Source organism: Phocoena phocoena, chromosome 14, assembly GCF_963924675.1.
Source record: "Phocoena phocoena chromosome 14, mPhoPho1.1, whole genome shotgun sequence".
NCBI lineage: Eukaryota > Metazoa > Chordata > Mammalia > Artiodactyla > Phocoenidae > Phocoena > Phocoena phocoena.
In genome coordinates this window covers 25,551,736-25,577,374 of record NC_089232.1, presented here as the reverse complement: position 1 = coordinate 25,577,374, position 25,639 = coordinate 25,551,736, and the positions used below count along the sequence as shown (strand labels likewise).

General features: G+C 45.3%; 1 protein-coding gene across 3 annotated transcripts; it reads left to right on the top strand.

Moving 5' to 3' along the window:
* Positions 1 to 1,662: 1,662 nt before the first annotated feature.
* On the top strand, positions 1,663 to 24,125 carry SEMA4F (ssemaphorin 4F). Of its 3 annotated transcripts, XM_065891201.1 has the most exons (14): positions 1,663 to 1,813; positions 3,894 to 4,045; positions 4,662 to 4,721; positions 4,926 to 5,024; positions 9,927 to 10,020; positions 19,738 to 19,857; positions 19,964 to 20,115; positions 20,652 to 20,830; positions 21,063 to 21,210; positions 21,338 to 21,560; positions 21,701 to 21,810; positions 21,925 to 22,085; positions 23,219 to 23,277; positions 23,515 to 24,125. In XM_065891201.1, exons 1-14 carry the CDS (start codon positions 1,663 to 1,665, stop codon positions 24,123 to 24,125), a joined length of 2,319 nt encoding a protein of 772 aa, XP_065747273.1. The 3 variants fall into 3 exon arrangements, with proteins under 3 accessions (XP_065747273.1, XP_065747274.1, XP_065747275.1); XM_065891202.1 differs by lacking the exon at positions 4,926 to 5,024; XM_065891203.1 differs by lacking the exons at positions 4,926 to 5,024; positions 9,927 to 10,020; positions 19,738 to 19,857; positions 19,964 to 20,115.
* The last annotated feature ends 1,514 nt before the right edge of the window (positions 24,126 to 25,639 follow it).

The window sequence follows — 25,639 nt, the reverse complement described above, 5'->3', positions numbered from 1 at the left end:
TCATGTTCCTCATCAGTTATCTGGTCTGGGTCTTCAACTCTATCTGGTTGAATGAGAATTCTTCTCTGAATTAGCCCACAGGAGAGGAAAAGATAATGCTAGTACCAAACCAGAAATGGGCAAGCACTTTCTCCTGTTTCCGTCTTGATTATTGTTTCTTTACTCCTCTCAAGTTATTTGTTTTTTAGGTTGGGGAAGAGGTCAGCTTACCAATGAGTGGTTCAGGATAGGTTAGAACCAATAGGAAAAGAGTTACTTGCTTATGTTCTAGTCTCATAACCACTCTTCTCCCCTCAACTGCTCCTCATTGTAAAACCAGAAATATTTAACCCAGGTGTCCCAGGTATTGTAATCTAATGTCCAACAGACTTCCTGTGTTTCAATATAAAGGATAGCTTCTCAACAGGTCTTCTTTCATACATAGTCCAAATTTATATTCTTGTCTCTAATCTCCAGATTAGACACTTATGTTGGAAATATCTTTAAAAAATATATTTGGTCATGCCATCCTTTGACTTAAAAACTGTGTTTCCTTTTGGTTACAAGGTCTATTATAACTGACATCACCTCCAACAATATGCTTCCTAACTCCGCACCATCCATTGCTCCTAGCTACAATAAATTTCTCTATGTCTCTCTATAAGTTGTTTTATCCATCTGAAGTAGCATTCATTGGAAAATGTGCCAAGGACTGTTCCATACATGGGGGAGTATGACTTGATTCCTTGAAGACCCCACTAAAGTCTAATCATACTTATAAGCTTTTGCACAGTGAAGGAAACCATAAACAAAATGAAGAGACAACCTACGGAATAGGAGAAAATGTTTGCTAACAATGCAAGCAACAAGAGCTTAATTTCCCAAATATACAAACAGTTCAATATCAAGAAAACAAACACCCAATAAAAAATGGGCAGAAGACCTAAACAGACATTTCTCCAAAGAAGACATACAGATGGCCAACAGGCACGTGACAAGATGCTCAACACCACTAATTATTAGAGAAATGCAAATAACTACAATGAGGTATCACCTCACACCAGTCAGAATGGCCATCATCAAAAAATCTACAAACAATAAATGCTGGAGAGAGTTTGGAGAAAAGGGAACCCTCTTGCACTGTTGGTTAGAATGTAAGTTGGTGCAGCCACTATAGAGAATAGTATGGAGGTTCCTTAAAAAACTAAAAATACACCTACCATATGATCCTGCAATCACACTCTTGGGTATATACGCAGAAAAACCCTCTAATTTGAAAAGATAATGCACCCCAATGTTCATAGCACTGTTTACAATAGCCAAGACATGCAAATTGGAGTTTTTGGAGCGACCTTTGCAAACCTGTCACTCAGGGTCCTGGAGTGACACGTCCAGCCCATTTTCGAGGTAGAACGCCCCACCTACCCCTGGGTCTAGCTCCCTCTCTCTCTGGCCTGGGCTTTTTCTCTCCTTAGTCCGACCTCCACGCAACCCCTACGGCTGAGGAGAAAATCAGTCCCATCATTGGTCCCTTCTTGAAGGGGTGGAGCCAGGTTGGGCTCTAACCCGCCGCCGCAGGCCCAGCCGCACCGAGGAGAGCAGAGTGGGACCGAAGCTGGTGGCGCCGAGGCTCCGAGGAGGCTGAGGGGCGCGCCACACCCCGGCGGCCAGGCGGTGGCAAAAATGCCGGCCTCTGTTGCGCGGCCCCGCCCGCGCCCGGGGCCGTCCCCGGCCTCGCCCTTACCCCTACTGCTGCTGCTGCTGGAAGTGCTAAGCGGCCCGGTGTGTGGCCGCGTCCCCCCTTCGGTGCCCAGGATCTCGCTTCCTATCTCCGGTAAGGCGCGTGCGCCCTCGCCCTTATTCCTTCGCGCCGCGCCCAGACCCCGCCTTCAGGTACCCGGACCCACTTGCCCTCCCCACCCGGGAAGCCGCACCCGGGCCCCCACAGCTCAGCCCACTGCGTCCCGCGACGCCCAAGCCCCGCCCGGTTGCGAGCGGGACCCCCGCTTGGTGCTGCTCCAGCGAGCCGGGCGACTCGGCTACTACGACCAGCCCAGGAGGCTCCCGCGGCCCCTTATTAAGGCAACAGCCCCTCACCGTGCAGACGCAGACCCTGAGGCCCAGGGAGGGGAATGGGGGTTGCCGGAAACCCTGTATTTCGAAGTTTCCTCTCCCTTATTCCGCTCTTCCCTCACATGCACCTGTGTCCGTCACGCCAGCCTGACGCCCATCCTGCTCTCAAACCCATCGGTCTTTCATACTACTCCAAACACCCATCCTTCTGATTACCAGCTCAGCATTTCCATCTGCCCACTTCTCAAATTCATTTGGTTATCATCAGTTCTAACCTCCTCCGAGCCTTTTGCCCCGTTCACAACCCTAATTTCCCTAACTCACTTACCAGTCCTCTCATCGCTGACACCAACTCCCATTTTCCGATCCACCATAACCCTCCTAACTTCCTCAACATTCCCTACTCCCTCTACCCATTCCCTATATTGAGTAGCTGGGAAACGATTCAATGAGTTGATTTAAAATTCTTTTTAAATGATTTTCAAAGTCTTCAGAAGGAAAAAAGGAGGAGGGAGATGTCCTTTCAAAAGATGTGAAAGAAGCCAGGGGATGCCACAAGGTTAAAAGTGGTCATTGGAGTGATTCACACTTTAAAGGCTCTTTGTTGAGGCGGATATGAGTGTAGCTATGAACCTTGTGTTTTTCTCAGTGGGCAGTGAGTGTTAGCACCTTGGGCAGACAGAACCAGTGAAGCCAAGAGTACATCCTGTTGGGAAAAACTCAAAACTGGGTAATAGTAATTTAGAGTCTTCTACATTACTTCTGTCATTTCAGACCAGTGACATATAGGGATGCTATGAATCCAGTAGACAAAGTTGTGGTCAGAGCCTGGGTTTCAGTTTGTGTTGGAGCAATAGCCACAACATGGAGTTGAGGTTGCCAGTCTGGGTTCATATCCAGGAATCCAGAGAGGTCTATATGACAAGGCGAGGCAGAGGTGGGGATATGAAGGGTGGTTGGGTGATCCGGGACTTATACTAAGCATGGGATAGTAGTCAGGATACAGCACAGACATGAGTATGGGTGTGGGAGGATCGGGTGGGTGGGGCTCCATACATCAGCACATCTAAGAATGCATGGGCATTCTACTAGTCTTGAAGGTAGCTGAGCAGATGAAGCAGGTAGAGCAGAGCTGTATGTGTCAGATGCTTCCACATATGTTATCTCATTTAATTTTCAACAACCCTGGATGGTGGTGTTTACAGATGAGGAAAGTGATGCTCAGAGAGGGCAAGTAACTAATTCAAGATCATACATCAGGTAAGTGAAAGAGCCACATTTAAACTTGGGCTGATCCATTTCCAAAGCACATACTCTTCTTGCCCCCTCCACTCTCTTACCTCTTTGGGTAGAATTAGGGTGAGATCAAGGGTGGTGGGAGAGAGAGGAGATGATCTCCTAATGTGATGGTGAAAAGAGTGAGACATTTCCCTTCTAAGTAAAAAGGAGTTACTATTAAGTAGTGATTCAAGAAAAAAGGAAATTTAGAGAGAAAAGTACTTGTACCTTTTACAGGTATTTTCAAATTATGTATCATGTTGCTATGAATAGAAATAAATATTAAATAGACTTAATATTTATGCTATTTTAATGAAGTGTTCTATTTTTATAGAAAAAGCGTACTTTATTGTGTGCTAAATACTCTGGCCTCATCAGTTATCTTTCCCTGGGGAAATTAAATGGATGGCCTGTCAAAGCTTTGTTTTTGCCCTTAAGGCTGCTAAATAAATGGTACTTGGAAGAAAACAAAAATTGGCCCCTTTGGCTTTGCCCTTGTGGACCCAACCCTTATGAAATGATGGCTGATATCACTCTTCACTTTCACCCTCTCTTCCTGCCAGAGGCTGACTCCTATCTCACCCGGTTCACCATCCCTCAGACATACAATTACTCCGTTCTTCTTGTGGATCCTGCTTCCCATATGCTTTATGTCGGCGCCCGGGACACCATCTTCGCTTTATCCCTGCCCTTTTCAGGGGAGAGACCTCGCAGGGTGAGAGATGAGAGTGGGGAGGACCTCAGATTCTAGAGCATGTGATTAGATCCTTAGTTTTATGGCATATGAAGGGGGGTGTTGTGGTAGGACGGGGAATGTTGGTGAAAAGGAATAAGGGTAGGTCGTCAACCTTATTGTCTCAGCTGAGGGTGATGGGGTTGGGTCATGGTGACTGGGGAGGCTATGAGGGAGGTTCATGATTATGGGGAGGAGGCCACAGTGACCAGGGTTCAGTGGAATCATTAAAATCACATTACTCTAGGGCAATAACTTTCAAATGTTTTTGACCACCCCTTAGTAAGAAATGTATGGTACATTTTGACATAGTACACCAACTGAAAGAAAACTTTCTTGAAACAATATCTACTCTCCTATATGTGATACATTCTGACATATTCTATTTCATTAAAAATAATGTTGGTTGAGATTTCACAAGTGATTTCATTACTCATTAATGGGTAGCGAGCTCCAGTATGAAAAACAGTGCTCTGTGGTCGGGGGGTTGTCTCTGAAGTTTCCAAATTGATGGAGGTTGTAGAACTGTGTCACCTAGCCTGGCTTGGGAGGAATTTGGGTGAGAATCTGAGAGAAATGGTCACTCTTCCTTTCTTAGATTGACTGGATGGTGCCTGAGGCCCACAGACAGAACTGTAGGAAGAAAGGCAAGAAGGAGGTAGGTATAAATCCAGGCCCTGGCCTGAATGTCAGTTGAGGCCTTGGCCCAGCCCTGACTCTGTGTCAGTCCCCTGCAATGCTCCCATCCCAATGGGCCCAGGCAGGGACTCTAACAACATACCCAGACCTGCATATAACTGTCTTAACACTACTTTTCCTTGTACCTGCTGCTTCTGATTCTCTAACCATCTCTGACCCTTAGGAAGAATGTCACAATTTTGTCCAGATTCTCGCCATTGCCAATGCCTCTCACCTCCTCATTTGTGGCACCTTCGCTTTTGATCCGAAGTGCGGGGTTATTGTGAGTGACAGGGGTGGAAGGATGGGAGGGGTCTTCTGTGAGTGACTGTGACAGGGGTCATGCTTAAGGCAACCCTTGTGCATGATAAGCATTGGGGGTGAGGGATGTCCTCATAGGGTAGAGGCTTTGTCCACTGAAGGAGGGTATGAAAGGGAGGGGGAGGGAGGTTGTCTGTAGAAGGTAAGGAATATAAAGTGAAAAGAGGGACCTAGTGGGATGGTGAAGGAAGTGAGGATGCCAGCTGGCCTGTGGGGAGGAACTTCAGAGGCCAGTAGCTCATGTTTTCCTTGTCCTGTGTATGCTTTGTCCAGGGAGCCTGGGTCCATTTCTTAATCAGCACTGTCCATACCTGTTTCTTCCTCCCATGGCATGTGATGGTCCTCTACCACCTTCTCCCCCTCCGCTGTCAACCTCATTCTGTGTGGGCTGTGACCCTTTGCTCTCACAGCTTTTGAGGTCACTGCGTATTAATGCAGTACCTGTTGGCCCCATACTCTGGATCTTGCCTTCAAGGTGCACTCAATCTTGCACTCTGTCAACCATGTTTTCTTCTTGGTCCTGTTCATTGCTGCTAAAGCCCTGAACATCTCCAACCTCACACCCAGGCAGGCTTGGGACATGGATACTCCTAATCACATCTAGGTTGGTCATGACCTCAAAAGTCCCTGGGATTGGTGACATCTTAGGAAGCGTGTTAATGTTTTGACTCCTCACCTTTTGTCATCAGTTATCCAGTAGTCAATTACTTTTCCTCTGGCTGCACACGTTTGTGACCAGGCCCTGGGAAGAGTCACATGTCCTTCATATCACTGGACACTTTTTATCCCTTTCTGCTAGGGGTAGGAGGGAGTACAACAACTCCCTTTCCTGACCCTGATCCTTAATGGTAGATCTTGACTTCATCCTTCTGCAGCCTGCAGTGGTCCTTGCCACATGGATCTAGTCAGTGTGTAGCTCCAAACCTCTTTGTTAAACATCATCCTTATATTTCTGACTTAAGAATGCTATAATTGTATATGCTTGATTGCCTTAGTCAGTCCCTCTGGGCTCTCCTTGGAGTTAGTTGTGTTTATGTTGAGTTATTTTCATAATGCTGGTGATAGACTCCCTTTTGAGGTGTGAATAGCTCCCTCATCCTGGGAAGGTTTCCCAGTTCAGGGTGGTGGTGAAAATCTCTGTATTCCTTCAGGTAACGCTGAGGGCCTAGTTTCCCTACAGTTCTCACAAAGCTCACAGAAGTAGCAGTGGAACTGCCATTGACATATTTGTCCTTTCCTAGTATACATAGGATCAGGGAGCCCATGGGTGTGAATACCAGAGCCATGGTTTACAGACGATGTGATTACTCCAAGTTAGTTCCCCAGGGCCTTCTATTCATCTTTGGCTCTCTGAGGTGGGACCCTAATCGTTGTTAGATAAGTATCTAGACAGAAAATGTTCTGGACATACCTGTCAGGAATGGTGTGACTTGGACCCCTATCCATTTTTGAGGAATATCAGCAAACGAGAACGAAGCCAGGGGCCTGTGTACTGCACTCCTACGACTTGTAGCTCTTTTTCTGAACCCTCCTATCCCACAGGCTCATGAAATGAAGGACCATCCTTTGATCAAGGCTTGTTTGTAGGAGAATATAAGGTACAGCTAACAACTGTGTTAACCCTTTAAACATCCCGAGACTGCTCTCTAGACCTCCTGAATGTTCTCTTCTGCCTTTGTCTTATCCTGCTACCTGGCAGTCTCCATCTGCTTGAGCAAGTCCTCGCCTTATCCTTAGTGCTGAACTTCTCATGTCCCAGACTGATGACTTTGAGACTGTGAGTAACAATCTGAGAACTTTGACTAGCTGATCCAGATATAACAACTTGCTCAGAGTTGATTGCTCAGAGAAATGAAGGTTCTCACAAAAGGAAGTTTAAGCATAGGACCTACCAGTTCCAGCAATGTGGAGTGTTGCCCTTCAGTGACAGCTCATCAGACATTGGGGGAAAATATTTTAATTTGTTTTTCTGCGGGAGCTCCAGCAGTTAACAGAAAAAAATGTTAGACTTATAACAACAGCAACAACAACAATGAGAAGACTTCCCATTCAATTGAGTGTCTACTCTGTTGCAGGCTTGGTGCTTGATACTTTACATTCACAATTGAGTTTAATTCTTATCACCATATCATGATATTTATTTATTATGATAGTGATGACACATCATGAAAGTATTTATTCCCAATCTACAGGAGTGAAACAGAAGTTCTGAAAAGTTAGGTAAAAGTCTGAGATATATAGCTGGCCGCGGCACAGCCAAGATTCAAACCCAGGTTTGTCTGGCTGTGCTCTGCTACCTTGTCCCTCTAGTCCAGCCTGCACCCTAGAAGAAGACCTTAGCTGGCTTCAGTTTCTTGTGACATTTGATTTGTTTCATGTTAACAAGGACCACCTCCCGCTACCCCTCACCCCCAATCTCTTAGGAAAGGTCCTTTATATGCCTTGCACTCTTCTTGGCCAAAGTCAAAGGATGGGTTCTAACCCCACAGCTCAGTGAGAGCTTGCCTACATAGCTCTGGCTTTCAACTTGAGGGACTTGCCTTCACTACAACTCATGCTGATAGGACTGTGCTGACACAATGATATAATGAAGAATCTCAACATTCAGATAATGTGGTGGTGTGGTCTTATCCTTTCAGACCCTAATTAAATGTCACTTTGACCGTACAGTAATCATAACCTATGTAGTTAATCGGCTCCCTTGCTCAAAGGCTATAAACCTAGATAACGTGATGATGCCATTTGGGGAAACTGGAAGAGGACGAGTTTCAACATGTACAGTTTTGTTTTTTTTTTTTTAACCGGTATGCGGGCCTCTCACTTTTGTGGCCTCTCCTGTTGCGGAGCACAAGCTCTGGATGCGCAGGCTCAGCAGCCATGGCTCACGGGCTCAGCCGCTCCGCGGCATGTGGGATCTTCCCGGACCGGGGCACGAACCCGCGTCCCCTGCATCGGCAGGCGGACTCCCAACCACTGCGCCACCAGGGAAGCCCCATGTTCAGTTTTAATAGATCATCTCTGTGAGGAAAGGAAGTCCAGCAGTCAAGTGCAAACATGGACTAGAGTTTGGAAGACATCAGGCTTTAGAGAGTTTGGGGAATGATTTGCATAGAAAGTCTGGGCAGAAATGTGAAAATTAATGAGATCTTTAAAGTATATGTGAGAAAGACTAAGGCTACATGGTTAGAGGCTGGAAAGGAGAAGAGAAACAACCAAAGGAGACAGAGAAACAACAGATGGGAGGAGGGGCTCCAGGAGGGTAGAATTTCAAGAGTCAAGAAGTAGATTATTTCAAGGAGGAGAGTGAATCAAAAGTATCTAATGGTGCGAAAAGATCAAAGAGAATGAGAACTGAGAAAAGGCTCATCCTTTATAAGTCCTTGGTGAAATGTAACGGAATGGTTTCAGGCATAATTTGTTTTCTAGGAATAACAGGTGATCCATGTTTGGTTAGAAGAAGTAGTAGTTTGGGATAAAGAGGCAATGGTGAGCCATTTTTGTCATTCTGTGGCTCAAACATTTATTAAGTCAGTGAATAATAGTCTAGGAATATTAATCTGGGGTGGGTATAGAGAGTAAATTGGGGGCAAGGCGAGGCAGTGTGGAGAAAAGGAGGCGATAAGACAGGCCACAGCAGCAGGTAATAACCCCATGTTCAGAGCACCCAAATATCTTGGTAATCTCTCACTGAACTGTCATCTTTCTCCTCTGGCTACAATGTGCCCACCACCACACAGGGCAGATGATTATGTTTCTGTGGGGTCCTCCATTCTGGAAGATTCTTGACCCAGTATTCCCTTTGAGGGGACATCAGATCACATCTCATTTTAACAGGTCTACTTCAAGGCTCTCTCAGTAAAATGAAACCCTGTTTGCCAACTACAGGAAATAAGTGAGCAGTCAGAATGGGCCAGTGGTACACTTATGCTCAGGGGACGTAGATCTATGTTGGTTCTCCAATTACCATCACAGCAATAGGCTCCAGCAACACCATATGTCCATCCTAGTTTGTGAACTAGAGATATCATGCCTGGTACTTCGTGTCATAACTGATTCCTAACTGGCCATAGTTAACTTCCCTGTCAGTCCAGGTTGAAATCATCTGTGATTTTCATTTTTAGATGTTATCTTGAAGCCTCTCTTAGTGCTGGATGCTCAGCTAAGGTAATGTCTGGCTGGCTCTGTGGAACTCTTACACCTCTTGCCCACCCCCGCACCCCAGGTTAGTCCCTCTGGAGTCCCTGGATGAGGAAGACACTTACCAAATTCTCAGATTCTGACCTCAGCTTCAGTTCTTCACTGACTTTGTAGATTCCCTTCCCTCCTTCTGTGTATCCTTGACTCTGGTTCAGTCTTTTATTCGTGGGGTGGGATTAGGTGAAGGATGGCCCTTCTCTCTAGACCCCTGGGCTTCAGATGGTCCTATATCAGCCTGTACTTTTCTTTACCCTTCCTAAGTGCTCCAGCCCTCAGCTTTCTTCCCTGGTCCTCCTTATCCTGTAGCACGTTCTCCAGCCAGTTGCAAAGCTGGCAGTTCAGCAGCATTTCAGAGGAAAGGTCTGCCTTTCAGCCTCTTGGTGTCTTCTAGTGCCATCCTAGGTGTTCCTTCATCAGAGCATGTGGGTGTTGGGAACTAGGGGAATTGAGGGAAGAGGAATAAACTGATGAAAAGAGGGATGGCAGAGGTAGGAAATGCAGGAATGAGTGGTGGAATCAGGAATAGCAGACGGGGAATATGGGGATGGTAGTGGGGGAATGGGAGATGAATGGGAATTGGGATTTTTCTTCATCTGACCATCTTTTGTAATTCTCACCATGGACTTCCCCATGACCTCTAAACCAATTGCCCCCTTCTGGTCTGTAGGATGTGTCCAGTTTCCAGCAGGTTGAAAGACCTGAGAGTGGCCGGGGGAAATGTCCTTTTGAGCCAGCTCAGCGGTCAGCAGCTGTAATGGCTGGTGAGTGGGGAGAGATAAGAACCTGTGACTTCTTGCTGTAATTGCCTCCTTCCCCGCCCTGCTGTTGGAATTTCTGTGTCCTTTCTTTACTTTCATCAGAATGTCTATTATTCCCACATCTCTTTCTGGCCTTTCCTGTTCTTCCCAGAGTGCTTGTGTTCTGCTTTTACCCACAGAGTATCATTTCTCTTGCTTTTCTCTAGAGAATATGTCACTGTTCACAGTAGACTGTGAACATTTCCTCTGTTAACCTCATCTCTGTTAGTCATTTTTTCCTGTTTTTAAGAGGAATCTACTGCAATGCATATTATAATAAATTTGCAAAAAGTATAAAGAAGAACATAAGAAATCTTTTAGAACAGCATAGTCCAAAAGAACTTTGTGTGATGATGGAATTGTTCTGTATCTTCAATGTCTAATACGGTAGCCACCGGTTACATGTGGCTATTGAGCCCTTGAAATGTGACTGGTGTGACTGAAGGGGAGAATATTAAATTTCATGTAATTTTAATTTAAATATAAATAGCCATTCATACCTAGTGACTACCATATTAGCACAGTTTTAGAGTATTCCTACTCTGAAAACCACTGCTAGTATTTTAGGATATTTCTTTCTAGCCTTTTCAATGTGTGTGTCCACATGCATATATACTCATGCGCATATATTTGGCTGGCCAGTCCTTTGTTGCTCAGAAAAATCAGTAATGACTATTAAAGAAATTCCTTCTGTTACTTCCTTCAAACAAACTATATATACATATAGAGTTGCTCAAGTGTTCAATGGTTCTATCACAGATTATGCCTGAATCTTTTCTGGAGAATGATTGACTAATTCTTTGGTAGCCACAAAGTGAACTGTTTGTGTGCCACATAGCCTGTATTTTAGGTTAGACTGCTCCACATGCACTCTCCAAATTCAGTGAGAACCCAACGATTTTCTTCATGAGAGTATAAAACAAGCAGGTGAACAGAAATTTTATGTGTGTGTTTTATGAAACTTCTAAATGTCATGCTACATGGATATAATTTTGAATATTTGTCATGTGACTTTATATCATAGGCATTTCTATATAATTTAAAAATTCTTTGTGAAGAAAAATTTTAATGACATTATGCTACTCAACCTGTGAGCATACCATAATTTAAGAATTCCAAATTATTTATGTAAATTTATTTTCAAGTTTATTTAGTTCACTTCAAAGTTTTTGCTATTGTCTCTAATACTGTAATGAACATTTTTGCACGTAAATTTTTATCCTCATTTTAGGTTGTCTTCTTAAGACTCCTGGAAATGGATTACTATATTAAAGGATGTGAATATTTTACAGCTCATTATCTGTTGCTAATTGAGTTTTTAGAAAGGGTATACCAATTTACACCCTACATCAGCAGTAAATGAGAGGTTTTTCACATAAATTTCACCACACTGTTTTCTTGTCATTAAACATTTTTTTGTGTGTGTGTGCTGATTCAAGGCTGGAAATAGCACCTTTAAAAAATATTTATTTATTTGGCTGTGTCAGGTCTTAGTTGTGACATGCAGGCTCTTCGTTGTGGCTGCAGGCTTCACTCTACTTGTGATGCACAGGCTCTAGAGTGCATGGACTCAGTAGTTGCAGCGTGCGGGCTTAGTTGCCCCGTGGCACGTGGGATCTTAGTTCCCCGACCAGGGATCGAACCCGCTTCCCCTACATTGGAAGGTGGATTCTTAACCAGTGGATCACCAGGGAAGTCCCAGCACCTTGTTTTAATTTGTATTTTTTTGAATATTAGTGAAGTTGAACATTTTTCATGTTTTAGTACTTATTTTTATTTCTGCTTTGGTCAATCCTCTGCTTATGTTCTTGGGCCAATTATCAGGTAGGATATTAGTATTCCAATCTACACCTTTTCCTTTGTGATTATATTTTTTAAGCTAAATCCTTCAGTTAGAGAGCAGATAAAATTTTCCTTCTTAAAATTTTTTTCCCAAACATTTTAACTCTGATTTATTTGAAACTTATTTTGACAAATGGCATGAGAAGGGAATCAAAATTGATTTTTCCCAACTAACTATTCAGTTGACTTAGCATCATTTACCACACTGTTTTTTTCTTCCTTCATTAAAGTTGCTACGAACCTTATTATAAAATATTGGACAATATAAATTTTAATTTAAATATTGCACAATATTTTATGAAAAACAAAAGTTGGGATATAAGATCTAACCTTAAACTTTGTTGTTGTTGTTATGGACCATGTTTAAAGTCTTTATTGAATTTATTACAGTATTGCTTTCAGTTTTATGCTTTGGCCTTTTGGCCGCGAGGCATGTGGGATCCTAGCTCCCTGACCAGGGATCAAACCGCACCCCCTGCATTGGAAGACAAAGCCTCAACCACTGGACGCTAAACTCTTTTCTTATGCATGACTTTATTTGTAGGAAAAGTCTTAAAAGCTGCACAAATTAAATCACTCTTGGGCTTCACTGGTGGCACAGTGGTCAAGAATCTGCCTGCCAATGCAGGGGACGTGGGTTCGAGCCCTGGTCTGGGAAGATCCCACATGCTGCGGAGCAACTAAGCCTGTGCACCACAACTACTGAGCCCTAGAGCCCACAAGCCACAACTGCTGAAGCCTGTGCACTTAGAGCCTGTGCTCCTCAACAAGAGAAGCCACCGCAATGAGAAGCCCTTACACCACAACGAAGAGTAGCCCTCGCTTGCCGCAACTAGAGGAATCCCGCACGCAGCAACGAAGACCCAATGCAGCCAAAAATAAATATAAATAAAATAAATAAATTTATATATTAAAAAGTCACTCTTAGTCATTCAGTTAATGACTTACCTTTTCTGAAACGTAATGAAATAACAAGTTTTTGAAAATGAACATAAAGTATATATCTAGTAAATATGATATTTGAGTTGTCATTTTTATCATTCATCTACAGTTGAAGTCAGTGAGACCTTGTTTATACGCATACATATTTGAATAAAAGTTTAGTCAATAGTTTGTTTTTCTTAGCTTTATATCAAGCATCTTTGGCAAAACGCTGAACCAGTCATTAAGATCATTAAGAAAGATTTCACAGGTTTAGCAGTTATGAATGTCTCTTGATTCTACATAATTGTTTATCAACAAAATGACTTCTCAATTGCAACAATCTGAAATAATTAAAATACTTTGTTTTAAGCTGTATCTTTAAGTACATTTAACCATCTGTGTGTAATTTCTCTGTGTTCTCTCAGCAAGTGGAACACAGCATTTGTTTAAGAATACAAATTTCATAGATAAGATAATTGTATAACAAAGAACATTTTCAAACAGGTTAAGTCTTTTTTTCCCCCAGGTAAATGAAATTTAGTGTTGCCTTTCAGCTGATAATTGATGGAGGTGTCAGAAATCACTTTCTAACAGTTTAGAATGGCTAGCTCAAGACATAGAACCTCCATGGCTTTTTCTGTCTCAGATCCAAGTCATAGTCAATATCAATATTATAAGTTTTCCTCTGAAGTTCTTTATAGGGTTATAATTTAAAGTTTTTCTTGGTCTGACATAATGCCAATATTTAGTTGGAATTTTTTTTTTTTTTTTTTTTTGTGGTACGTGGGCCTTTCACTGTTGTGGCCTCTCCCGTTGCGGAGCACAGGCTCCGGACGTGCAGGCTCAGCGGCCATGGCTCACGGGCCTAGCCGCTCCGCGGCATGTGGGATCTTCCCGGACCGGGGCACGAACCCGTGTCGCCTGCATCGGCAGGCGGACTCTCAACCACTGCGCCACCAGGGGCGCCCTAGTTGGAACTTTTAATGTTGATCCATTGTGTCCTACTGGCACTTGTTTTGAAAATAGCAGTATAGAAGACAGTGGCAATATTATTTAAGAATTAGAACCAAAATTCCCAGTTAGGAGCTATACAAATGTCCTTAAGGATAATAGACATATTTTGAAAGAAAAGAGCTTTTAGTAATGAAAATATTAGAATATAATGGCAGGAGTATTTCTTATTTTAAATTATAAAAATTGCAGTGTGCATTGTGGAAAATTGAGAAAATATAGAAATGTATAAAGAAGAAAGTGAAAAGTTTATTGTAATTCAGTCATCATCAGGTAACCACTATTATTATTTCGGAGTATTTTCTCATACTCTGTGTGTGTGTGTGTGTGTGTGTGCACGCGCGCGCATGTGTGCATATTTATAATAAATTGGAATTGTCATGCATATTTCACTTATTGTATACTGAACATTTTCTCATCATAGAATTTGTTTAATTATTCAAAACTTGATTTTTAGTGATTGTATACTTTTTAATCATATGAATGTAGCACACTTACTTAATTATTCCCATATAATTATACAGTCAGATTTTAAAATAAATTATTGCTTTTATAAATAATGCTGCATAAGGAATTCTTTTACATAAATTTTTATGTAAATCCTTTACATGAATCTAATTAATTGCATGAGTCAATCAAAAAAGTAGGGTTGCTGGGCCAAAGGATATAAAAGATTTTTATAGTACTTGATGGATTTGGCCAAATTTCTCTCCAGTGAGTCCTACCAGCAGTGATGAGAGGGCCTGTTTCATTACAGCCAGTTAGCCCCCAAAATATAGTTAATAAACATAAAACAGTGACTTTCTCCAGAGTCCAATTTGATGTTTTTGATTTACATTTCTATTAGTGAGGTCGAACAGCTTTTCATGTGTTTATTGGCACTTGTATTTCTTTAGGAAAAGGTCTCAGATACCTTGTCTTCAAATTTGACATTTATCTGTACTCCACTGAGATAAAATTAACAAATATGATCTCAGTGTCTCTATTTGCACTATTCCAATTCAGAAAAATGCAAATATTTTGACAGTAATGTTCACATTAGCCTAAGAACATCTGCAATTCCTTCTCAGTCTTCTTTGCAGCATCTTTGTCTTCTGCTCATCCTTTAAATGTTCCTTAGACTTCCACCTAAGATCCTTTTCTCTTGCATTCTTTGTAATTATGATCTCAGCCAGCTCCATGGATTCTGTTTGCACTGCATTCTGATGTCTCCCAAATCTGATGCCTTCCAGATCTCCCAAAACTAGCCCCATGGATTCTGTTTCTACCAGATTCTGCTGCCTCCCATACATTATCTGGAGCTACAGACCACATATCCAGCTGCCTTCCAGACATCTCCACTTAGATGTCCCACAGGAATCTCAAAGTCAGCATGTCCCAAACTGAGCTCATCATCTTCACTCACCTCCCCCAAACCTTCTCCTCGACCAGTGTCCCCTTCTCTGAGTGCATAGTGCCATTACCCACCAAGGTACCCAAGCTAGAGGCCGTGATTTGTCATCTCTGGTCCTCCCTATCACATTCAATAATAAATAGGGCTCTTATAAAGAAGAGCAGAAGAAGGGAGCTTTTGCTTTCTCTTTGGGAACCCGTCTCATGTTTTTCTCGTCTCCTTTTGGTCTCATTGCATCTTGTGATTACTGCATCTGCCAAGGAGCCCTGTATGTGTTCCAGGTGCGCTGGGTGCTGCCAGCATTTTGCGGTCAAGCTTATCTCTTAAATCTGTGAGTGTGTACCCCAAGACGGCATTCACACATCGAAACAAGACAGTTATAGAAATCCTATATGCCAGGAGAGGAAATGGTAAACACTGCATCTCCAATGATCTGTAATTATGTCCTGATAATAGGCTGTTTAAAAAGAAAAAAGAAAAAAAAAGGTATCCAGCTGGCATAAACTTTAGATAAGGAAATAGAGAATATTAGGTCAGGAGCTGTCTATCCTGCAAAGCTCTGACCATGAGAAGAAAAGAGAGTGGAAGAAGGCAGGCTAGGGCATGTTTAAAACCCTCTTTTTAAAGATAATGAGTGATAATTCCTATTATAAACCTTCTTTAAAAGTGAGCATTTTGATACCAGAGTGAAAATTTGAACCCCTTCAGGGTGTAGTGAAATATTCACTGCCATGGCTTATATCCTAGTCTGTCAGTGTTGGGTTGCTAACATATCTGGGAGGTCTATGTTCTCAGGCTTTACATCTGAGCAAGTAGAGATCTATTTCTGCACATAATTGTCATTTTTCTTTGGCTGTGATTCTTCCTCTTTGTGGCTTTCAATCTTGTTTTTCCTCATATTTCCAAAATGACAGTATCTTAATTTTTGGGGTTATAAAAGTAAAAGGTGCTAACTACAAAAAATGTTCAGTGAATACAGAAAAGTAGAGAGAAGAAAATAAAAATCACTTGTAATTTCATTAGTCAGAAACAAACATCAGTAACACTGTCCAGTTGTAGCTCCTTCAATCTTTCCTGTGCCTACAGACATATATACATATTTTTTAAAAATAGGGTTGAATTATACCATGTGTTTTTTTTCTAACCACCTTGTTCACTAAACACTGTGGGCATCGCTCTCTTCGGCATATCATCTTTTGCCAATAGCAGATGTATGTTTTCATGTTTGCTAGCTTGATCTAGTCAGTAATAACTTGCCAAACAACTGCACATACAGGGATATTTTATTATATGAACAGTGCAACAGAATATTTGAAATTGACTGTTCTGGAAAATTCAGGGCATGTGGTGATCTTGTGTCCTCCTGTGGACTTCTGCCCTCGTAATTGTGATGGCTGTTGTTCCTTTTCCTCCGTGTGTGTGTGAAGATTGTGTTGTAAGCCCCTTAGTACTCATGGAACACCTGGAGCCCTGCTACTCCCTCCCAAAGTGTCTGATCCCTCCTGCTATCCCTTTGTGACCCTCCGCTCTCTCCGCTGAGTGAGTGTGCTCTTCAGCAGTCCTAGGCTCCGGAGTTGCTGACTGCCCCCATTTAAGCCCTTAGAAAGTTTTGGGACTTCACCTCCGTCCACCACTGGGTCCTTGCATTGCTGTCTGTGGTCCTTTACCGTTTCCAGAATATTTATGAGTGTTCCCCCTCAAACACATCAAGTCATGCTTCCAAAATATTCATAACTGTCTCTTCTACCACATCTCCCCCATTCTCAGGGTATCCATGACACAGCTTCTGTCAATAGTTTCAGTTTTAGGGTGTTTCGTGTATAATGCTTTTAGGAAAATTTTTATTCTAATTCTGGCTTCTGTGTCATGTTTTTCCCCCTGGAACTACTGAGGATTGGCTTATTTGCTGCTCCATTAGCTGCCAGAACCTTTGCCCCAAATCTGATTTTCTCCCTCATGAAATACTCTGGAAGGGAATGGGATGCCATTTTATAGTTGTGGCCCCCCTACCTTATGGCAACAAATCAAGCATATGGCCCCCTGAGGTTCCTAACACATATTGAATGCCAGCCGTGCGCCAGGCCCTACCTGGGGCTCTCTTTTTATCTCATTTAACCCTCAGCACTGCTCTGGGTGGAAGGTGGTATTATCCTCATTCTCCACTTGAGGAACCTGAGGCTTAGGAAGGGTAATTGCCTAAGATCATACTACTAATAAGTATTCAGGGTTCAAACCCAAGCCTTCCTGACTCCAAAGTGCTTGGATTCTTTTCACAAACTCGAGTGATAGTACAGTCTTCCCTCCCACCCAGTAAGGAAGGGGGTTTCTGATTCTTTACTCTTGCCCTCAGAGGGCTCCTGACCCTTTTCTTGCTTTGCATTAAGTGTTTTTAAGTGTTCGTGGTTACGTAGTGCTTCCCTCAAGGTGGCCCCGCCCTCCGCTGCCTCCCTCAGTGCACATGACCCCGCGACTCTTGCTGGGGTTTCTGGGCACCAGCCTCCAGCACTCCAGCCTTGCTTGCTTCTCCAGCTTCTGACTCTTCTGAGTCAGTGCTCTTCTGAGTTGCCTTCAAATGATGGTGCCCCAGGGCTCTCTCTCGCTTTCCTTTTCTCCCTGGCTTTCACATTCCTGTGGTAACTTAAGCATGACTCCTAGGTTTCCTGACTCTGGCCCTATTGTCCACACCCTTCTGTTCGATTGCCTTCCAGTGACTCCAACCAGATGTCCCAAAGGTGCGTCAACCTTAGTGGGTCCAACAACTGAACTCACCTCCTCTCCAGCCACCTTCTTTACGAGCCTTATGTCATTTCCTTGCTTGGTTCATAATATCATAATCTACTGTTATCCATCTTATAAGTGGAAACCTGAGAGACGTTATTTTACTCCATTCTTTCACATCTCATATTCAACTGATGTTCACATCTTGTTAATGGGCTCTACCTCAGAAATATCTCCCAAATCCAGCCCCTTTCTTTCCTCTACCAGTGCCTTAGTCCTTCTTTGTTCTTGCCAGGACTGTGTGAAGGCATAACTAGCATTTTCTTCCTAAAAAACAAAACTAATTACGTCATGCCTCCTCAAGAAAATCTCTGCAGTTTTGCCCTCACCTTTAAGATAAAGTCCACATTTTCCTGGCATGGAAGAGCAGATTCATCACAATTGGGTGCCTATCTCTGCACCTCTAGCTCATCTCTGCTCACTTGCCCGGCAGCCCCTGTGCCCCGCTGGAGCTCCAGCCATGGGGAGTGCCCCACATCCCTGAACATGGCTCCCCTCTTCCCCACTTGCTTGTCTTCCCCCCGAAGTCCTTCTACCTGGCAAATTGCTCATTCTTCAGAGCCAGCTCAGATGTGACCTCTGAGTTGCTGCTCCCCCAGTTAGATGTGGCTGGGTCCTCCTCTGTGCTCTACACACATCTGTGAGTCCACGCCTCTTGGTATCTGATTGCGTTTGTCTTCTGGACTCAAATGGGAATTCTTGGGGGGGACAGTGATGTGCTTAGCACCCAGCGCAGTGCCTCTTACGTAGTAGGTGGTGAAGGAATGCTTCTCTGTTCTCTCCAGAGTCCCTGTGATACTCAAGACTCCACCGGGGATTTGTGACCTTCTTGTTCCCTGAGTCATTGTCTCCACTCATGTCTGAGCCCTTGGCAGTGTTGCTCAGAGTGGCTATAGTTCTTTCACATTCAGCCCACAGAACTGCACCTCCCCTTCCTTCCCAGAATGCCTCTGATTTCTCTCTTTTCCAATCCCCACCATTCCTAGAGCACCTCTGCACCTCCACTGAACCAGGAGGGAGGATCTGATTCCTCGTTGTTTCCTCTGGCTGGCTGTGAAATATCCAGAAATCCCCTAGGTTGGTGTTTCTCAAAGTGAGGTCTTGAATCACCCACATCAGAGTAACTCTGACTGCTTGTTTGAAACGTAGCTCTTGGGCCAACCCCCAACCCTACTGAGTGAGAATTGCTGGGCCCGAGGCCCAGGAATCTGCCTTTTGATCAATTCCCTAAATGATGCTAGTATACCCTAAAGTTGTGCCTTGTTCCAGGGCAGTATACACCCCCTAATACTCAGAAAGAACAGTAGTTCCCTCAGACATTTACCGTAGTGGGAGAACTTAAGTAAGATGGGAACATGCTGCAAAGCAAACCTCTTCCTGGAAAGTTACCATGTAATTATAGGGTAGAAAAGTCCTTAAAAATGACAACAGCAAGAAACAGACCAACAAAAAAAATCTTGCTTTCCACAGGGATAGCTTCTATTCTTCCTTCATATACATGAACATTCCAGCAGTTTTTCCTTAACACCGGTTCCCGTTACTGCCCCGGAGCACTTTATTTCTGTTTATTTTAAGTGAGGTAATGCATGTCCTGCTTAGCATTGCCTGACACTTAATGTGTGCTCAGCCCCTGAGGGTTCTTGCCCCTGCTTTGCTCCCTGCCCTGCCTGTGACCCTTTCTGAAAGCTTCCTCAGTGAGTCTGACAGTCCACCTCCTCCCTGTCACCCTGCAGGGGGCATCCTCTACGCTGCCACTGTGAAAAACTACCTGGGGACGGAGCCGATTATCTCCCGGGCTGTGGGTCGTGCTGAGGACTGGATTCGGACAGAGATCTTGCCATCCTGGCTTAACGGTGGGGAGAGGGCAGAGGGGGGTGGTGCTGCTCTGGGGACAGAGTAGGTGGAGGCTGGGTGGCCCCAGGCTATATCTGTGGGATCTGAGGCCATGGGTCTCCCCAGCCCCAGCCTTTGTTGCAGCAGTGGCCTTGAGCCCATCCGAGTGGGGGGATGAAGCCGGAGACGATGAAATCTACTTCTTCTTTACGGAGATTTCCCGAGCTTTTGATTCATACGAACACGTTAAGGTCCCGAGGGTGGCCCGTGTGTGTGCGGTAAGACCCTGATCCCAACTGTCTATCTTGTTTTCTGCTCTGCCTGTCCTCCTGTCTTTTCCTCTGGTCTCCTTGTATTTCTCCTCTTTCTTCTCTTTTGATGGGCAGTGACTACTTTTCTGGGAGCTTGAGGAATGTGGCGAAAGGGCTCTGGCCTCTTCTACCCACTTATTATCCCGTGTGACACTGTAGTGTAGAGGTTAAAGGTGGGAACTGTTGACAGACCTGGGTTCAAGTCCCTGCTACACTGCTTACTGCCTGTGTGACTCTGGCAGTGTCGATTTGAGGACTAAACGAGGTAACTTATGTAAAGCACGTAGTGCAGAACTTTATAAGTGCACAATAAACATCATTGTTGTGATCCTGCCCACCCCATACCTCATTGTCCTTCTCAGTTACTCTGTATCTCTGTCCTTGCATTTCTATGCATCTGTCTCCCTATCTGTCTGTGTCTGGGGGAAACTTGTATTGGTCTCCACAGTCCTTCTCTAATGTTGGTCTTCTAAAGAGAACTTCCTATGTACTTGTCACCCCAGGGGGACCTTGGGGGCCGGAAGACCCTCCAGCAGAGGTGGACGACCTTTCTGAAGGCTGACCTTCTGTGTCCAGGGCCTGAGCATGGCCGGGCCTCCAGTGTCCTGCAGGACATGGTCATTCTTCGACCTGAGCATGGAATGGGGACGCCCATCTTTTATGGCATCTTTTCCTCCCAGTGGTGAGGGGGTCCTGATGTGGAGAGTTACAGGGTGGGAGATACCTGGGGTTGGTGCAGGTCAGTGCGGTCTCCTCCAGTGGGGGTGGACTCTCCGTGGAGCCCTGCTCCTTCTGCCATGAAGCAGGCTGCATAGCTTCCTGTGCGTTTCTCATGGGTCATCTCATTTGACAGGGGATGAGTTGCCTCCCCTAGTTCCCTCTAAATATCCAGCTCCAACCTGTGACTCTTCCAGGGAAGGGGCTGCCATCTCTGCTGTCTGTTCCTTCCGACCACAAGACATTCGGACAGTGCTGAATGGTCCCTTCAGAGAGCTTAAACATGACTGCAACAGGGGACTGCCTGTCATGGACAATGATGTACCCCAGCCCAGACCTGGAGAGGTGAGGGGGCTGGGGCAGTTCTTCACCTCACGCCTGAATTGCCCCATTAGGACAAGAGCCCAACTAAGCATCCCAGACACTTCCTGGCCCCTGGGAAGCTTTATCACTCATCCTGTGTTTCCTTTAGTGCATCACCAACAACATGAAGCTCCAGCAGTTTGGCTCGTCACTCTTCCTTCCTGACCGTGTGCTCACCTTCATCCGGGACCACCCACTCATGGACAAGCCAGTGTTTCCAGCTGATGGCCATCCCCTGCTGGTCACCACAGATACAACCTACCTCAGAGTCGTGGCCCACAGGGTGCCCAGCCTCTCAGGGAAAGAGTATGATGTGCTCTATCTGGGGACAGGTATGTTTAATAGCCAAGCAAGTTGCCCATCCAGTGCACACAGGTTGTCGCCATAGAGAGGGTCCCATGCATACAGGTGTCAGAGTCCCAGGCACAGGTACAGTTATGTTATTATGTCTTGCCCCTTGCTTGCTTCCTAGAGGATGGACACCTCCACCGAGCAGTGCAGATTGGAGCCCAGCTCAGTGTTCTTGAGGATCTGGCCTTATTCCCAGAGCCACAGCCAGTTGAGAATATGAAATTGTATCAAGTGAGCTGTAGATTTTGGCGAGTCTGGTGGGGAGATATCTGAGTCCAGAGCCAATCTATGACATTGAAGTCTGGGAGATCCAGTGTGTTTCTCTTCCTCACTCCCTTTCTGTAGAGCTGGCTCCTGGTTGGCTCCCGTACTGAGGTGACACAAGTGAACACAACCAACTGTGGCCGTCTACAGAGCTGCTCAGAGTGCATTCTGGCCCGAGACCCTGTCTGTGCCTGGAGCGTTCGGCTAGCTGCGTGTGTGGCCCACACTGGAGAGCATGAAGGGTGAGGGTGGTGGCACTGGTTCCTTGCCTGATGTCCCCAGGCTCTGGCCTATCCATATGTCTGTGTCTGTTTCTCATGGGTTAATGCTGCCCTCTCTCTCTCTCTCTCTCTCTCTCTCTCTGTGTTTCTTAGTGTCACTTGTGTGTCCATCTGTCAGTCCATACTAACCATCTCTCTGTCCTCATCAATGTCCCTGCCTCCCTGCTGGACCTGCCCTGACTGCGTGGTTGTTTTCCATGTTGCCATACGCTTCTCAGTTTTCATTTTCTTTGTTTTTTGGCCGCACCACGCGGCATGTGGGATCATACTTCCCTGACCAGGGATCGAACCCGCACCCCCTGCATTGGAAGCGTGGAGTCGTAACCACTGGACTGCCAGGGAAGTCCCTCAGTTTTCATTTCACAAGTGCTCTTAGAAGTGTTTTCACAGTTGACAACTCCCCTCCTTCCTTCCTTGAAAAACTCTATCCTGTTGCCTTCTATGACTCTGCATTCTCCTGGTTTTTCTCCCTACCTCACTCTCCAGTCTGTCTCCCTTACTGGTTCCTTTTCCATCCAGCTTCTGGATGTTGATATTCCTCAGGGTTCAGTCCTTCTCTTTACACTTTCATGCACTCTCTAGGTGATTTCATTCTCATTGTATTCAGTACCAAGTGCTGGTGACAACCACAGATGTATCTTTAGCTGAGGTGTTTTGCGAAACGGAAAGTCATCTCACGGACCCTCACAGAATTTTGATTAGCTCTGATAGAAAAGAAGTTTTCTCTTTCTCTTAACAGAGAAATTTTTTAACAGAGATTTCCAGAGAAATCTTGTGGTTGTGGACCACCAGCTATACTTCTTGGAAGGTTCTTGTGTTTCTTTCAAAGTACCCCACCAAACATCTTTCTGACAGACCTAGTGCAAATTTAATTCTCTGTAGTCTGCTAGAAATATTTGTAGAATTTGGCACGGCAAATGTCATGAGTATGAGAGGTATTGGGGAAAAATTTAGTGATGAAGAGACTGTTGACTGATAATTCTAGAGGTGACTTATGAGATGATGGGAGGTGCAATTGGTGGGTGAATGTTCAGTACTGAGGAGGGTAGAGGGGGTGTTGACACTGGATTTATCAAGTATTCTCTTCTTTATAGGCTGGTTCAAGACATAGAGTCAGCGGATGTCTCTTCTTTGTGTCCTAAGGAGCCTGGAGGTTTGTATGGTTTAGGGAACGTGGGTAGAGTGGATGTAAAGGGCCTAGAAAGTCATGTTTTTGGACCTAGTTTAAAACTTGTATCCTGGAAGTTATGGCAGCCTTACTCTCTTTGGGAATCCCCTTTTCAGCTTGGTGTACTGTGGCCCCTTCTCATTTCTCGTGTCACCCCACGTTTCTCTCTAACACCTCCAACCTACAGCCTCACCACCTTTTGTGCTTTTGCTGTCTCCGCAGAACACCCAGTGGTGTTTGAAGTTCCTGTGGCTGCAGCTGCACATGTGGTCTTACCATGTTCCCCGAGCTCAGCCTGGGCATCCTGTGTGTGGCACCAGCCCAGTGGAGTGACTGCACTCACCCCCCGGCGGGATGGGCTAGAAGTGGTGATATCCCCAGGGGCCATGGGTGCTTATGCCTGTGAATGTCAGGAAGGTGGGGCAGCTCGTGTGGTAGCTGCTTACAGCTTGGTATGGGGCAGCCAGCGGGGCGCTCCAAGCCGGGCTCACATAGTGGGGGCTGGACTGGCAGGCTTCTTCCTGGGAGTTTTTGCAGCATCCCTGACTCTCCTTCTGATTGGTCGGCGTCAGCAGCGACAACGACAGAGGGAACTCCTGGCTAGAGACAAGGTGGGCTTGGACCTGGGAGTCCTACCATCTGGGACCACAAGCTACAGCCAGGACCCTCCCTCTCCCTCTCCTGAAGATGAGCGGCTGCCCCTGGCCCTGGCCAAGAGGGGCAGTGGCTTTGGTGGCTTCCCTCCACCCTTTCTGCTTGATCCTTGCCCGAGCCCACCCCACATTCGGTTAACTGGGGCTCCTCTAGCCACGTGTGATGAAACATCCATCTAGGGCTGGGCAAATAACCACTAGTGCATGAGTGACCACTGGATGGAATGACCATTGGGATGCTGGGGGTCGATGGTCATGGAAGATCGTCGTGGCCTCTGAGTTTTCTTTGGCTTTTGAATGATCACTTCAAATTCCCTGTCTGCCTTTTCTGGGCCTGGATGGGCTCAGGGCCAGGGCTTTGCCTGATTCCCATAAGAGATCAGAATTGCTCTTGCAGTGAATCAGGACTTTTCCTGCCCCTGCCCTCTCAACCCCTGTGACCCCTTCAGCCCACTATCTTGGGCCCATTAGTTTGGGGCTAGGCCCCAGGACATCGCTGTGACTTTGCTTTCCTTTTGGACCCTGGCCAGAAGGAGGAGCCATGGAAGTGCTAGGGGGCTAATGTGCACTGACTCCTTTTGCTGGTTCTCCCAGTTTATCTGATTCTCTGTGGAGAGTGCATGATTCCCAAACTGCAACATGCGATCTCTGCCCTGAGATCTACCCCATCCCAGTTTTCCTTCTTCCATGAAAGAGCATGTGTAAATACATGGATGTTCATAGGTGACCTGGACACATGTGCATGCTTACAGCTTGGTGTATTCATAGGAGGTTGAGAGGGTCAGGTTGGGATGAGGGCAATACCTACAGGACTTTAGACCCTGTAGCCAGTGAGGGAATGGCTCTCCTTTCTAAAAGGAGAAAACCACTTCCATGTCTCCATCACCTCTCACAGCCCTTCTGTTGAGTAGAGAAAAACTCCCAAAGTGACCTTCTGGGTGGGAAAGGCAATGGTACATCTGACCCCATCTTTCTCTTTGTTTTTGCCTCCTGGCTGCCACCACTGCCATGCACAGCTGCTCTTTCTCTGGCTAGAACCCTTTCCTTGGCTTCTATTAAAACTTCACAACATTCTAAATATCAGGGGATGAAAAAAGTGGAACAATCATGGGAAATACAAGCCGCACAAAGATAGGTCTGTATCAGTGACTTTATGACATTACTCAGGTTGATACCCTCGCTCTAAAGCAGGAGTTCACCTGGGGTCCATGGCCTCCCTGAAATCGCATGCAAGATGCTGTCTGTATATGTGTGTCTGTATTTTTCTGGTGGTGGTGGGGCTTGGTTTGTGAACTCTCATTAGATTCTCAAGCCTTAACAAAGTTAAAGGACCACTGCCCCAAGGTCACCACATGTTGGCCAAGCTGAGGTGGTGACAGGCAGGGGCAGCTCTTCCTGCCCTTTGGCCAGCCCCTGGACTGGCAGCCACTGGATACCTTCTCGTTGCTCCATTTCCTGGAAGGTGGGCTCTGTGCATATTTGAAGACACTGTCAGCTCTCACCAAATTTAAAGACCTCTTCCTGCTTCACAGCTCTCAGATGCTCTAGGCTTCTCCTGCTCAGCTCCTGTCTTGGCCCGTGAATGTGCCTCATTCATCCCTGCTGAGGGACTCCCTTGAGCTCCAGTGAATGGTCCAGCCTTTCCCAGTTGAAGTTTTCAGCTCTACTTGCCTTGGCAGCAGCCTGTGAACTAC